Below are 15,992 nucleotides of genomic sequence, written 5' to 3'. Positions count from 1 at the left end.
GGAGGAGGTCCGTATCGGTCCTACAGCATCAAGACATGATCTTATGCTTCTGGAGATGTTTACAAGATGAAGCCACTGTGAAATACTGCTCAAAAGCTTCTGTTTGCAAAGTATCTTTCCAGATGCCTGACATATTCTTTGGTGGAATAAGATTGCAGAATAATTAATTGCTAAAATATTTTACTACTGTTGTTTAATTAAAATCTACTATATTTTAAAATGCAACAGTTTTTAATGAAAAATATTATGTATTGCTTGTAATGTATAATTCCATGTCAAAAATCTGCTTTATAAAGACTATTCTATTTCGCTAGGATATACCCAAGGGGAAGACTGTTCTTCCCAATACTGAGTTTCTTAATACTAAGTTCATTGACCACTAGAGGGATCCCCAAATTCACATGTCTTAAAGCAACTGCCTTAAAATTTCTGCCTCCTTCCAGAGAGTCTTGGTAGAACTAAGGCTTGGCACATCTTTCTTTGGTTTTGATAATTCATGCAAGGATAATGTTTTGTCTTATGCAAACACAGTTAAAAGTGTACTGAATGAAATCCAGCAACATTACAAATTTGAAACAGCTTTATGCTAGGGGAAAAAGATCAAACACACAGATATGCAAAATGAAAGGTAACCAGACCTTCAAGACATACAGTCAACAACTGTTCCAGTAAAGGAACTTGGTAATGAAGCAAAACGACTTGCATTGGTCTAGAACTAACTTAGTTCATCAACACTACAAAAGCAGAAGTTCTGACTGTATGTGAGAAGACATTTCACCATGGAGCACAGCCAGTGAGTGAAACTGGTTGCTCAAGAGAATTTTTTTAGTCTCCATCTTCAGTGAATTTCAAGACCAGATGGCAACCTAGCCCAACTTTACAGCAGACGTAGCTTTAAAGAAGTTGGACTAGAAACCTCCTGAAATCCCTTCTGACCTACATTACCCTGTGAACCTATGAACAATACTATAAAAATAGAGAAAGACTATAATCTCCATCTTCAACTTAATAACTGATGTCTATATATCTCACTATCTCCATAGGTCTCTACAGGGGTGTCTATAAAGAGACATATACAGATATCCGCATTTTAAAGAATGAGCAGAAATTGATTACAACCTAATAATTTGTAGCAACAAATTTCAAACTTGTTTGCCCAACATGGACACTCACTCCCATGCTTATTTCTTTCCAGTGGTAGGTAGCCTTTGAAAAACCTCCCATGCCATCACCTTTGAAGTATTTACATCTGACTGCAAAACCAGTCCAATCACACCTGATTTAGTTCTCATTTCTCCCGCTCTCAACCTTTTTTTAAAATTTTGATACTACTTCACAATTATCTTCTGCTTCTTCAAAGGAAAAATACTAAACAAAGCCCTAAGGCTACAGAAAAGTATTTTCTTCAAAGAGTATGATGTAGTTACAGCTGTACAGTACTTCAGGCATGGCATCCGAAATCAACCCAACAATGACACAAAAACAATTAAAAGAACTGCTCCATTTGCAAAAATAAATACAACATTTAAAATGTCCATCAACATGACTGTGCAATTAGTACTCAAGCATTCCATTTTAATGCTTGAGTTTTAATTTCAAAGGTTACAAGCTGTTTCAGGATAGAAACACACGTACTGCTGCACAAATTTGCACCTCTATTTGCAAGGGGGTGGGTGCCCCGAGCCACCTCACGAAAGCAGCATCCATTTACATGTAGGGCCACAGGAGGGAGACAAGAGCATTGAGGAAAACAAACCTCGTTTTCCAAACCCTGCAATGAACCCCCACAACAGCAAGCTTTAACACGGCAAATCCACTGTTTCCTGCTTAAGTTGAAGAGAAGCAAACTTACTGGTACATCTTAGTGTCTAAAAGTGTTCATAGAGAGTGTAGTGATAATCATCCAGACAGATCTCAGGAATGCTTTCATCATTTTGAGTAAATGCTGTGTTTCAGCAGTCTGCCTTGCAGATGACCTTCTTATCCAAACACCCCACTCAGTCCTTTTGTCTGGTACAATTTGCCACATGACATTTTTCCATATTGAATATGATTCTCAAGCCACAGTCAGTAAATAAATAAAATCTTAAAAGGCATATAAGCAATTTATTAATTAAACATCTAACTATGTTTGCGTCCGGTTTTGCAGCACCTATATAAAAAGCTGGGTCTCATGCAACTGAAGAGAGATTTTTGTTTCTTTATTTGTTTTTATCTTTAGAGTCACAGAAAATTCTGAGTTGGAAGGGACTCACAAGGATTATAGAGTCCAACTCCTGGCCCTGGACATGACAAGCCAAAGAATCACACCACATGGTTGAGACATTGTCTAAATGCTTCTTGAGCTCTGTCAAACTTTGTGCTGTGACCGTTTTCCAGGGGAGCCTGTTTCCATGCCCAACTACCCTCTGGCAGAAGAACTTCTTCCTAATATCCAACATAAACGTCCTCTAACACAGCTTCATGCTCTAAGTGTCCCTGCTTTTATATTAAGACTAGAGAAAAAGACAAAAACAGAAGCATTTTCAGTCTTTAGGGCCACCCAGGACTTTGTATGTGATGGGTACACAAAAGATAGAACCAGAAGTTCTTACAGGCTCACTTCACCTTGTGGAAAAAACAGGGCAAAATTCACATCACAAGACAACAGGCTGAGTAGAACAGACCTACTACACTGAAGCCTCCTATCCTGGATAACCAGGAGCCATGACAGAACTGGTGATAAAGTTTTCTCTCCTAGATGGCAAGCATCTGACTCAAAAACGTATTGAATAGTTGTCACTAAACTGAATCTGTGGTGCAGACTTCACCCCACTTGACCAATAAACATGCTTATGTTTGGGATCATGGTCTCAAGCAAGACAAACTTCACCTTCCTGGAAAATTTCGTAAGAGGAAGGAGAGGAGATGTCTCCTATTTACACACAGGTTTCTTTCCACCAGGGAGACATCGATAGGAAATTCAGTATTTCAAGTTGATGGTCTTGAGAAGTTGTAAGTAAAGCCTCACAACTGGGTATGTGTTTATTAATTAGACCAGTGCATCAATAATACTAGAAAAAAATACAGCAGGTAGAAAGTAATTTAACCCAGAGTTTAGTCTCGATCTTTTCTTATTGAGATCCCAAAGCAAGGAAATGATGCTGCAAGACACTATTTTAGTCTATTGATCTGTAAACTGAACAATGCTTCAGATAAACAGGAAGCATCTTCAGAAGCTTTTGGAGCCAGTTTTCCCACTCCACTGCTGCACATTAAACCTGGAACTGAGAAATTAAGTGGCAACAATGTGTTCACAGCAACAGAAGATAATCTATTTGCCCATTTTCTGGTCTAGTGGGATTTAGGGATGAAGGGGAAACCCTACATAACAAGAAATACTGGAAGAACATACTTTAGCGTAACTTTAAGAAAGCACTGTAGGTTAAAAAAGGTTTTTAAAAAACACTACTTAAACATTTCCAGGCCTTACAAAAGGGATAAAGTATATAATTTACATTTTGGAGCAAGAGGAAGGTGAATGACATGAGACAAGCAAAATAAATTTCTCAAGGTAGCACCCACTTAAATGAAGCATTTAGGCTACAGTAGCTCTACAGTGGCTATTCAGAGCAGTTCTTCCAATGCCTTCTTGTTTCACCTAGCCATTACTCTACTTGTTTGACTTTTAAAACTCTTTAGCTAGCACTTATACTTTGATACGCTACATTCTCATCAACAAAACTGTTTTTACAGCCATCAGTACTCAGTTTCCAATTCTGATTTAGCAGAAATATCCTAAGTTATGCTACTGAATACTTTCTTCTCAGAACCATCTCGCTACCCATTCCTAAACTCACCTTCTTTCTTTGCATTTCAAAAATCAGTTTCTTTCCCGCTAGTCCCTCACACACACTCCACACACACTTTATAAATTAGACCCTCTCCCACCAAGTTTCTGTGTATCACTTCCAGATGACATGAAATAAAAGAGCCTACTGGTTGCCCTGATGGTGCAATAGAGAAAGGATAAGCATTAAACCCTGCCCTACATGACAGTTGAGTATTCTGCTTTGCATTCACACACATTCCAGTGGCTGGTAGACAAAAGAGAAGCTTCCTAGAATCATTTTGGTTCTTACATGCTGAGAAAGCCAAATAATGAGAATCTGAGTTCTTCACCGGCAGTAAGCAGATCATACAGGAAATACTTTCACAGTCATCTCAACTCACTGACAGTTCTGATCTCTCCCACAGAACATCCTGCTTGCTCTAATGAAACAGTGGAAATGGGACAGAGAGGGGCTGTTGGATCCCTTACTGTCACATAAGGCAGTTTATTGTGTTTTATTCTCATTTCTGAACACAGAGCAAGAAGTCCATGAGAAAGAGCAGCTGCTGCCTGAGCAGACCCAATGATGGAGTGGCATGTACACATGTCAAATACTGGGAAGTCATAAAGGCAGCTCAAAGGTTTGAGATGACAAGGACTGGATTTTCCAAGCCTCTGCTTTAATTTAGCAAAAATATGACATTACTGATTGTCACTTAATTTAACTTTTCATTTGAGCAAGACTACTACTGCAAAAATGAAAAAGCCATATCTGCTGGACACACAAATGACTCATGTTAGTGCAAGGTCTAAGGACACAAAATAAAGTAAATAAATATCTGTATATAAAGATCAACCATGCAAAACGTACTCTAAGTCTATAAATAAAATTTAAAAATTAGAATTCCTACCTCTTGTGTCAGCACTCACACTGTTTGCTCCCAAAGTTTAGCCAAAGGCTGTCCAAGTGCAAATCTGCACCTCTGCACTCTTGCTTACATTTCCAACACCAAATTGCATTAATAATGCAATTATTAATTGCAGTTAATAATGCAACAATTTCCCCTATTTTTTAAAGCAGAATGTTTATTCTAGCACCCAGCTATCTGATAACAACAATACGTAATTATTTCAGATTACGTAGCTTTCTCTTCTCTCATGAACAATTTCTAGTTTCTCTGATAAGAACAAAAGAATGGCATTTAAATTTGGTACCAGACATCAGCTGCACTTCAGCAAAACTCTGTTTCCTCCTTGTCTATCAGAACTGTGCTCATAGCAAGGTTCTGGACCTTGAGTAATTGAATTCTACTAAGGAAAACCAAAGGCCTTCAATTTATTCTTTTTAGAGAGCTACTCAGTCTATATATCCCAGGTAACCTGATGAAAGAGGTGTGGTATAAAAAGATTCTGTTAGATGAAAAACAAGTTGACCCAAACAGTATTTTTTTTTTTTTAGCAGAGGCAAGACAGTTTATCCTGGGGTCAGTCCAGAATTTCTTTCTCATACAAAATGAAACATTTCATCAGACTGTAGATCTACAGACAACTCACAACGCACAGCTTCAAACTGCTAAGACACAAAGTTGTGATTGAAGAAGGATGCTATCACTTGTTTCTAAAAGGAGCTTAATCTCTTTAATCCAAATTATTCCAGACTGCAGTGCAATAAATGTATTTTATTTACAGAATTTTGTTTTCCTCAAGAAGCACTCTGTGAAAAGAATATAGCCAGATATGTACAAAAAAGTTCAAAAGTAGGATATCAATTTAAATAATGAATGAATTGACTTATCTTCCATCCCTATGCAGAGGAGGCAATACGATTTAGTAAAGGCAGAGGACATACTTCTTGCCTCTATATTTCAGTCAAGTGAATAATTAAGATTAATTTTTATTTTGTTCAGCTGAAGAATATACTTACAACTTGATGAAGCTGATCAGTCTTATTTACTCAGATTAACAATTGTACTGATCGGTGTAAGTATCTGGGTACTAATCTTTACTTATACCAACAGCAGTGAAATTACAAGAAGTATGTACACTTCATCTTAACCACCACCAACAGCTATGTCGATAAACACGTCCCTGTAAGATAATTAACTTTTGTACTGTATTTACAGATGTGGGGTTTTCAATACCTGCAAGTAAGGTTAGGGTCAGCATTCCTTGATAGAAGCAGCTCGACAGTGTTCAAGATGTTCTCCTCAGAAGCTTGTGCAGTACATGCTGCCATCAACACAGTGTATTTATCTGTTCGAAAAATTGCAGTTAGAGAATTACTTGTGAAAATGTAAATACCGTGCTAATCAAGAAGTTCCTTTAAAAGTCTTTATTTCTGCTAGAGTTGCTACTGAGATTTTGATACTCTACAATATTTGGAAAAGGCCAACAATCTCGTTTTCCTGTCTGTGAAAAACACCAGAATGATCAGGTAAGACAAAGGCACCTGAGGAGATACTCAGAAAGATGAGAGTGACTCACAGTAGTAAAGCATCTATTCCTACTGAAGTTTAGAATAGCTTGAAAGTACCCCAAAGCTACAATAGGAGCTTAACTGTAGATGCTTATTTCTCAAAACACATTCCACACCAGTAGATTCACTCCCTGGTCCTCCCCTCCAGCAAATGGAAGTAACAGTTGCAATGGACAGAAAAACGTACATGAAATGTATTACAAACACATAGCGCCAACAATTTTGGGGAGAACAGAGGCCAATACAAAAGACATTTGAAGCAAAAGTGCTTCATGATAGGTCTTAAGGAGGAAGAATTAAATTTATTAACTTACTATGGTCCAGTAGTGGCAGGAGAAGTACTAAAAGTATTGGTTTAGATGTGGATTTAAAGAGCATCTACACAGTCCATAGGAATACCAGCATATTTACTTCTCCAGCTCTGAAACCAACTGGGTGTTACATACCACCCTAGCTCACAAATCAAAACTGTTCAACTGCTGTTTGCCCAAAGAACACAGGAGACCTTCTTTCCCATGATTACCACAATTTTCATATGGGAAACGTAACACCTCAAGCACCTTAGTTAGTTGGCCCCGATGTCATTTAGAAAGTTGCCATTGGAGTAACTGCCCATTTTGTTTATTGCACAAACGTGTTCACAAGTTCCAACATGCCTCCATCCATTCAAGAAGCATAATATTAGCTGTACCTACTTCATATCCTGTCAAGTGTTACAACATATTTTCTAATTTTCTTGTAGAAATTTTAAGACTGTGTATAATTAACATCTTCATTCTTCAGTGAGGTCAGATTTCATTATATATAAATATGAAAAGTTTGTTATGCATGTTACCCCCACTGCTCTCACCACATCTTGTCCACCACCTCTACAACTTAGTTCTACATCTAAATTCATTTGGGTTTTTAATACACCATCTTTTAATTTTCAATTGCCTCATGCAGAAATTACTTGATATGCTGACATATTTTTACTCAAAATGTTTAACCTGATTATCAACTAGAACATGAACGGAAAGATGGCAGGACTTTAAATAAAGCACTGTCAATCTGGGAATGGTATTTGGGAGGAACCTGCAGTTGCATTCATTATCTCAGGCAGTGATAAAGAGTGGGAAATTAATTTCTGTTAACCTGCCTATAGCTCATAGCAAGAGACATAAGGGAAGAAACACCTTGGAATTCTTAGATTTCTCTTTTACAGAGAATAACTGCTAAATGACTGCAAAGAAGATAAGTTTATGTTCTAGACGAAAACTCCAGTAGTTCTGGTGAAATTTTTCCTCGAGGATAGAACATTTTCAACCCATCACACAGTGAATGATATATTAGATCTTGTTGATTACCAAAAAGGATAAAAATTACATAACTAATGATAAAGAATCACTGAAGAATGACTCAAGGTGATTAACAGAATAGCTGTTTATTAGGATTATAAGCCTTAAAGGGTAATTATTATAGGATCACTTGTATGATTGCTTGCTGACGTAAAAAAACAGCAGGAGGGCTGGTGAGATTTAGTACCCCCTTAGGATAGCACACCTTTACTGAACACACGTGGCCTGACCCAAATCAATGACTTCCAGGACTGCTCCTGGCTGGACAGTACTCTGCTGCCCACATGTCCTAGTTACACTTTCCCTACACAGTCTAACAGGGAAACAAGCCAAGAAACCTGATCCTAGCGAGGTGCCACTTTGGGCAAAAGACAGTTATCACACAAATGAAAAAATGCCATGCATGTGGTTACCTGGTCAGCCTAAACTACTGCCCATGGCAGTTTCTGCCCCATTTATAGCCTCCTACAGCCATAAACAATAAACAGGTATGAACAGTAGGCAGACATATGGAAGTTCTCTGAAACTGGCTACAAGGGCAGTGATTAGAAGAAGGCATGAATGCTTTTGGTGTGGGCAATCTACTCCAATCTCATACTCTGATCAACTGTTAAGAGGTTAGAGAAAATTTTCAGAGCCAGATTTGTACCATCTGCATTTCAGACTGCTACTACTGCAAATACTGTCATGTTTCTTGGAAAATATGATCACTGCTCTTATGTACTTGGCAGTACTGTGGGATAAATATTCCAGGGGAATGAAAGAGATTGAAAATAACCAAAATTTAAGTAGAAAAAGAGTTATTACTAGGTCAATAAAACTGATAGGAACTGCTACTACTTAGAAGCCTACACTGAACTCTTGCAGAAAAAGGTGATCTAGCAACACACTGAATAAGTTCTTTTAATAGAAAATAGAAAAAATGCACTCTAGTTTTAGAGAAGTGCACATTAGTTTCCCATTAACTGGAAAGTTATCCCTGTTGTTTGAGATGTTATCTGGTTTCTGCACATACATAGCTCGTAACAGGATCAAACACAGTAAGTTTTGCCTGTACAACTTTATATTACCATTTTTGAGCAAGTACTTCCTAACACTTTTTTAAAAAGTATTTCGGATTTGGGAGCTCTGGGGGCAAGTGGAATTGAGAGAGAAAAAACAAGAAAACACACCAACTGATTCCAGATCAATTCCAGGAACACAATTTTTTACTTTAAAACTACTTCTTTTCCTTCAAAACCGTGAAAGGTGGAGTAGGTCTCACTTCCACTGTGAACTTTTGATTTTTTTTCCCCTACATATGTGAACAAGAGAATAAGGATAGGGACAATGTCTGGTACTGAGCATTAGCAGCCAGTATTTTTCATCCCCATCTTACCTATTTCAAAACATGCATTAGCACCTCTGTCCAGAAGAAGACGTACCACTGCAAAGTTAGCCACACTGGCTGCACACATCAGGGGAGTCCAGCCAAACTGAAAGCTAGTTTCTATGCTGAGACCTGTCAAAGTTTAAGAAATTAAAATCATGAAACTGCATCACAACAAACACTTTTATAAAACTTACTTTCAGTATGTATCATTACAGAGGATACACCCTGATTGCATTTAGTACAAGGGAGAGAAATCTCTTATGGCATTTTCTTTAACACATCTTTATTTGGAAGACCAGAAAACAACTTTTAAAACTGACATTAACGTTCTCAATCCAAGGAGTTAAGTACCACAGAAAGACTACATTAAAAACCTCAAACATTTAGCTGAAAAAGTAATTTCACATAAGGACATAGAATCTGTTCTCTCTACTTCTGTGCAATAGCTTTCTTCAATCAAAATGAATAAATTTGACTCTTGCCAAGCCAAGAAGACTACTGTGGGAGCAAACTACTTGTCAGGCAATTAGGATCACAACATCTAGGGTTTCCCGATTCCCAGCTCCTTGTATTCTCTGTCCTGCAAGACAGTCAGCTAGCAGATTTCTGTTCGACACTCACAAAATAATATCTCAATAAAAAGAAGAAATAGGAGACTATGCAAGGTTCAAACACAATCATCAGAATTGTTTCTCTTTATAGTAGCCAGAATGGCTAAAATTGCTAGAAGCATGCCTGTCAGACAGCCCAGTCTTCCCAAATGCATCCAGAACCAAGTACCAGACTGAGACACTCATCTGACAACTTTCTAATAAAAACCTGTATGCATTTTTCAATCCTTCAACAAATATTACTTCCTCTAGAAAAGTTTCCATCAGATGGTTCCATAGTAGTCCTACAGTGACCATGGATAATCAAAAATACTTCTTTAGGAAAAAACACTCCAAAAAAAAACCAAACCCAAAACTATCTTATGCAATTTGTGACAGTTAAGCTACATGCATACTTTTTCATGCAAAATGACTACTTCCCTGTCTTGGTACTATGTCAAAGATGTGTTCAGTGTAGCAATATAAAGTCATTAAAGCTGAAGGACTAACAGATCATTCTTTAATTTCTTAAGATCACTGGAATTGTAGAATCAATAGAGGTAGCAGCAATTCAATGAAAGCCATGTGTTGAAGCATTCTAACGTCTGCAAGCCATAGAATTTACAATCAAATCTCCTTAGCAATGTATTAGCAATGTATACATACTAGCTGCAGTTAATGTCACAGCACACTGGCCTATCTGAAGTGTACAGAACTTTTCACTGAAGCCCACAGTTCTACAAGGGGACCCAGAAAATGTCCCTTAGCAGTCACATCAGAAGTTCCTTGTAAGTCACTTCAGGAATTTAGCAAGTCTGATATTCATCAGACCACTGAAGTAATACCAGTATAAGAAAAAAATACCCAAAAACTGTCACCCGGTCAGCCTTTAAAAAGTCTCTTTTCCTTGTGAGAAGAAAAGCAGTCCATGTAACTACAGCTCCCATATAGAGTTTTTAACCTTAATACATACCAGAATAACAATGACAAATGATCTATATGGCAGTTATATGTAGACTTCTTAAAACACTTGAGAACGCATTTTCCTCGATGCTTTCTTTACATGTATAACAGCCAGTATCTGCCATGATGCTGGTGCTTTTTCCAGGTTCTAGAAGTAGAATGATCTACTTGGCAATAATGTTAAGTTGTTTGTCCTGCAGTCTCCTACCATCTTGGTAGTGCCTGCGTTGAAGAACCACTTAGTGTGAAAGTCCCAATGCAAATAAGCTGTAATCCCAGAGGAAGACAGAGAAAGGACAACTAGAACAGGAACAGTCATGTGGCTTCTTGGCTATAGGAGTTTTCGACTGAACCAGGAATGTCTCACCTTGATAACTACTCAAATAGGTTATTACTCTCATTACATGAGCTGCTATTGAAGTAAGCAGTGTTAGTCCAGCATTTAAAATGGCCCCTGAGAAATCCTTGAGATTTTCTCCTTGAGAAATCCTTAAGATTTTCTCCTTGAGAAAACAGCGAAGCCCAGAAAAAACTTTTTTGTGAAAAATCAGACTAGATCCAACAGCCAGAGAAGTGAGGCTGCTGCACTCCAGAACTGCAGGTCCAACCCCTATCAGTGCCGAGCATGTATTCCCAGCAGGCCCACACACCCCACAGCCACCACTGGCCCCAGGGATCAACAGAGACAAACAGAGCACGCTGATGAGCACAGCAGCACTGGTATCATCCTGTCATGCATTCCCTCCAGTTGCTGGCATCACAGACACAGGGGCTTCCCACCTCTGGTCCACTCCTATGACTGGCACAGCTTCCACTCACTCCTGTCTCTACAGCCACTTGGCCCCAGGCACAAGGATCTTTTGTTGTAGCTGGGAGTCCCTTGCTCTGAGTCTCTACTTTGCCTGCACATGGTCTCTGCTTCTCTGAGACACATGGTCTGGCTTCCATGGTGGGCCTGAGAGGAGCTGGACCAGGGCATTATTTGGCCTTCCCCACCTGCCATTATCTGTGTTCCTCTGTAGGTATAAGCAGAGGAACTTTTCAGTTACTTGGCCCCTCAAATTACATCCAGGAGACAAACCAACATTCTTCTTGTCAATCTGAATTACAGACAGATATCTTCCTGTTCAAGCAGCAAAGGGGAGAAACACATTCTGACCACAGACAAACTACAGCAGAAACGATGTGAAGAACATGAACAATAGTGAAGCAAAAGAACAGCGAAGTAAGAACTGCATTCTTTTCGTGACTATTACTGTTTCTCCCATATCCCTTTCAGATACTTTCTTGACTGTGGCCAATAACAGCTACAGTAGAAAGGCTGTTTTCATAGAGAAAAAAATGTAACTCTACTAATTAATAACATGTTTGACACCAAAAAGATGAAGTCTTGACTTTCATGCAGTTAAAGAACAGCTCATAGTGTTGGAATCCATTCACATTCAGACACCATTTACCGGAGGGGAAGTTCTAAAATGCTTGATTCTCTAAGGCTTTTCTCTAGAAGTATTGATTTAAGTAGGTCTGCACTAGGGTCTGTTCCCACAGGACCCTGAAGCTGAGTCATATTAGAGCTGCTGTCGTCTCCCTCTGCTGGGCCAGCTATGGTGGTCACCTGACTCAGGGTTCAGAGTCCTGAATTGGCTGAAAAATGATTTCCACGTGCTAGGCACCCTCCCATTCCTGCTGTTTACTACTACTTATAATGCCCTGAACTGGCTCACAAAAGATGAGAAGAGCTCCAGCACTCATTCAAAGATATAAGTGGAACAAACTGTTGAAGGAAAATGGAGGCTTTGACTGTAGTTATATCTTTAATCAGCCTAAACTGCCATGAGGTCATGCTAAGTATTTTACCCCTAAAGCAAACTAAAAATGTCCAAATCATCTCTGAAGGTGCTACTTTTTGTGACACGTACTTCAGAAACTTCTTCCTAAGTTGCCATTTAACAGAAGTGGTAAGGAAAAACACTGTGCTTGTCCATCTCCTGAAGAATCTCCGTAAAACTGCTTCAGCATCAAAAATACTAAAGCAACATCTAACCAAGTCAGAAGACAACACAATTTCACTCTACCTGAAGAAATAGCCCCAACTGTTGCTAGGAAATCCACTTCCAACACAAACCTTAAGTTTGGCTGACTGCTGGTAGTGAGCCTCCTACAAGCTCTACCAAATATATCCTAAAGGTATTTCTGGAGGCAAAGATTTAACCTGAGCATAGATTCCCTGAAGAACAATGTAACCTTTCTTCAAAAAGAGCTCCATAATGTGGAGCACTATGCTCCACTGCTTTGCAGAGCAGTACTGGATGGGGCAGAATTTACCGTTGATCCTATTTTAAGGAAATCACATGTTCTTTTAAAATACTGCCTTGTTTGTTTCAGGACACAGGAAACTAGACTACATGAATCCTTGGCCTGAACCTATGCACTTACAGAAACATATTATCTTCCAACAGCACAGAACTGCCCACTGTGGAGCAGGCATCAGCACAGCAAGTGAACTAATGCTGTGTGACTGCAATACAACTATTGTGAAAACTGTGCAATACAACAATTGTAAAATGGATGGTGTGGCAAAACAATGAAGCAATCTGATTCACAGACATCACTAAAACTTTACCCATAAATAAGAATATATTTTCTCAAAGCAAGACAGATGTATTTCATGCTTGTATTGCACTTCTTGTGTTTTAATTTGTGCAGCAGTTTTGCTTAATTTAAAAAGAAAACCATTACCCCACTGTGGTGAGAAACAGTTGGCTTCTAAAAGGGCAAATAATGTCATTGTTTCAAAACTCAGAAAAGCCCATTGCTAACCAATAAACTACTTTCTTCCCTAAGACAGATTTTCCTCAGAGAACAAGCTCTTGGTTACTATATTCTCCTTGCTTGCTGAAGCAGAACTTCCTGACAATTATCACTAGGCAGGTCAACTCAGCTATGCAGTTTCTGATTGCCCTGGATGCTTCAATAAGTGATCCAACCTTCCTAACACTGATTAACAAACACATTAAAGACAAATACTGAGTAACAGAATAGAGAAAAAAGCTTTCAGTGTTAAAACAGACTACCTTTTAGAGACAAATGCCACAAAAAGCCTGTTAGGCCTTTCAGGATCACAAAATCTTTGTTCAGCTGATGTTGCCAGGACAGCAGTTATACATAGGGCACATACCAGACACTTAACAGTGCTATGGAGAAAAAAAAAAAAAAGAGGAAAAGGAATTTCCAAACTGAGGGAACGCTAAAATAAAAAAGGCTAGCCTCCCCTTCTTAGCTCATGCTGTACAACTTTCAACACCAAAGACCACCCACTGAATTCTCCCCCTCAATCTAAACCACCTCTAATTCAGTGTTTGTAATTGCTATCTGCATGATAAAGATGCATCTGAAAACAAAGAGATACCTTATTTCATAGTTCAAACATTACAGTTTTCTCAAATTTCTGGGCTCCTGACTGACAAAAGAAACATAAATTAGAAGGAATGTGCTGGAATACCGAATCAGAGTCACTGAAAAAGTAATTTAATCTTTCAAAATAATGCGTTGAGTGCAAGTAGGAATATGTGAATGTTTCCAGTGAGGGATATAAAGTCTTGTTTTAAATGAGAAAGTTTAGTATTCTTGCCGAGTTCACTAAAAACTGACTTTCCTTACCCGAGTTCAAGAGTTCTTCAATTAGTGACACATCCCCACGAAACAGAGCCTTCTTTAATGCCTCATTCCTGTCCACCTGCCACATTTGATCCAACAACTAGATAAACAAAGAAAAATTAAGTCAAAATCTGGAGACTGGTTCAAGGCAAAAACAATACGGCTTGGCACTAGTAATCTCTGAAAGGACATAGCACAGACGAAGAAGGGGAAAAGCAACATAAAACTTTTGTTCTTCCATCTCTGTAGATTTATTCAGGATCCACTATAAAGCCTAAGATTTAAAATCAGTTTTTCTGAGAGGTTCCATTCTCTGAAAATGGAAATATCTTCTTTCTCAACAGACCTGCTATCCTCCCACACTGCTCTCAATTTTACTTACCATAATTTGATTTTAATTAAGATTCTTTTTCATCTTATGACACTAGAAGAACTTTGCAATGCATTTAGGTACCCCCCCCCCCCCTTTTTTTTTGGTACATTTCACATATTGTGAAGTACAACGTTAAAAAAATACAACTATCAGACATGAAAGTTTGACCTCGAGTCAAGGGACCTCAGTGACTAGCTGTGTGGCCTAATAGCAAAAGTCCACTGCTGTGAGGGGTTACAGCTCCTCTGCCATCCTAATTCTGTGGTGACAGGCATTGTCCTGCATCATAAACGTCCTGGCTGAAAAAAACACTGACCAAAGACTAGCTTAAGCATCAGCCAGTTGCTCAATTTAAGTTGTTTTCAAAAGCATCGTAGATTTGTACTCTATTAAAGCTGCAGATGCAGCTGAAGATTGCTGCTGGAGCTATAACAAGTGTACAAAACATTTACATACACTGGTAAGCAGAGGACTGATTATTCAACAGTTTCCTTAGAGACAGAAATGGGTATGAAACAAAGCTGTCTTTTATCAGAAGTTTTTAACTCCCAACATTATAACTTAGAAATGCAGAATTTTTACAGCACATTGTAGCCCATCTTCCCAGTAACTTTTGTAAAGACTAACACAAGTGTCTAGAGAACCAAAGGTGAAAAACAATCAGCAGAGCAATTTAGCCCTATTTTTATTCTACTCAGATGACAATTTTCAAACAGCGCACATCTCTGTATAGGAACATCTATTTCAGGATCAAGGCCTCTTAAACACTAGCTACAACCTTTAGCCTAAGACTTCAAGAATTCAGTTATACTTTCATTTTTCCATTCTGACCATAAGACAAACCCACACTTAAAAACTCTTAGAGAATTTACCTCACACTGATGGATACTTCACACCTGTTAGATGCAACAAAATGACTGAAATCTTCAGGTTAGTAAGAAATATTCTCAAGAGATTTAAGACATAAAAAAGCTCTACAGGCCCCGGCCACTTTCAAATTTACTCTCATGCTGAAATATGATTCAGACTAGGGTCTGCTACTCAAGGGGAGAAAGAGGTTTTAAATAAAGATTAAGGGTTTCTGTAAGAAGATAAACCCCTACAATTCAGGTTTCTTTTACTGGATTGAGGGTACACCAGCATTACGCTGGTAGGAAACAGCCTAAGAGGAATCACCAGCCGCACCCTCCCCTGGAACCCACCGCGCTCCGCTCCCCTCACGGTTCCAAGCCGAGGCCCCCCCACCCCCGGCTGGCGGGCCCCAGGTGCAGGGAGGCTCAGCCCCACCTGCGGCTCCTGCCGCACGACGCCAATGTCCCAGTCGTCGCTGTCGCTGTCGCTGCCCTCGTCGCCGCCCGCCACGACGCGGGACGAATACCCCGCGGCGGCCATGGCGGCGCCTCCCGCGCGCGT

At 39.0% G+C, this 15,992-nt stretch overlaps 1 protein-coding gene across 1 annotated transcript in view; it reads right to left on the bottom strand.

Moving 5' to 3' along the window:
* Nucleotides 1-15,992, bottom strand: part of ASZ1 (ankyrin repeat, SAM and basic leucine zipper domain containing 1) — a 35,527-nt gene extending 19,535 nt beyond the window's left edge. Inside the window, exons 1-4 of the mRNA XM_066184559.1 lie at nt 15,867-15,992; nt 14,210-14,306; nt 9,003-9,125; nt 5,953-6,064 (exon numbers count right to left, since the gene is read on the bottom strand). Of these exons, the coding sequence (XP_066040656.1) occupies nt 5,953-6,064; nt 9,003-9,125; nt 14,210-14,306; nt 15,867-15,971 (437 nt within the window). The 5' untranslated portion in view covers nt 15,972-15,992. The remainder of the gene's footprint in view (nt 1-5,952; nt 6,065-9,002; nt 9,126-14,209; nt 14,307-15,866) is intronic.

The sequence above is a fragment of the Chamaea fasciata genome, unplaced genomic scaffold (assembly GCF_029207755.1).
Source record: "Chamaea fasciata isolate MVZ Bird 193981 ecotype frontalis unplaced genomic scaffold, bChaFas1.0.hap1 SCAF_5, whole genome shotgun sequence".
Taxonomy (NCBI): Eukaryota; Metazoa; Chordata; class Aves; order Passeriformes; family Sylviidae; genus Chamaea; species Chamaea fasciata.
The sequence above is the reverse complement of the archived record's forward strand: the minus strand, read 5'-3'. Positions and strand labels throughout refer to the sequence as shown.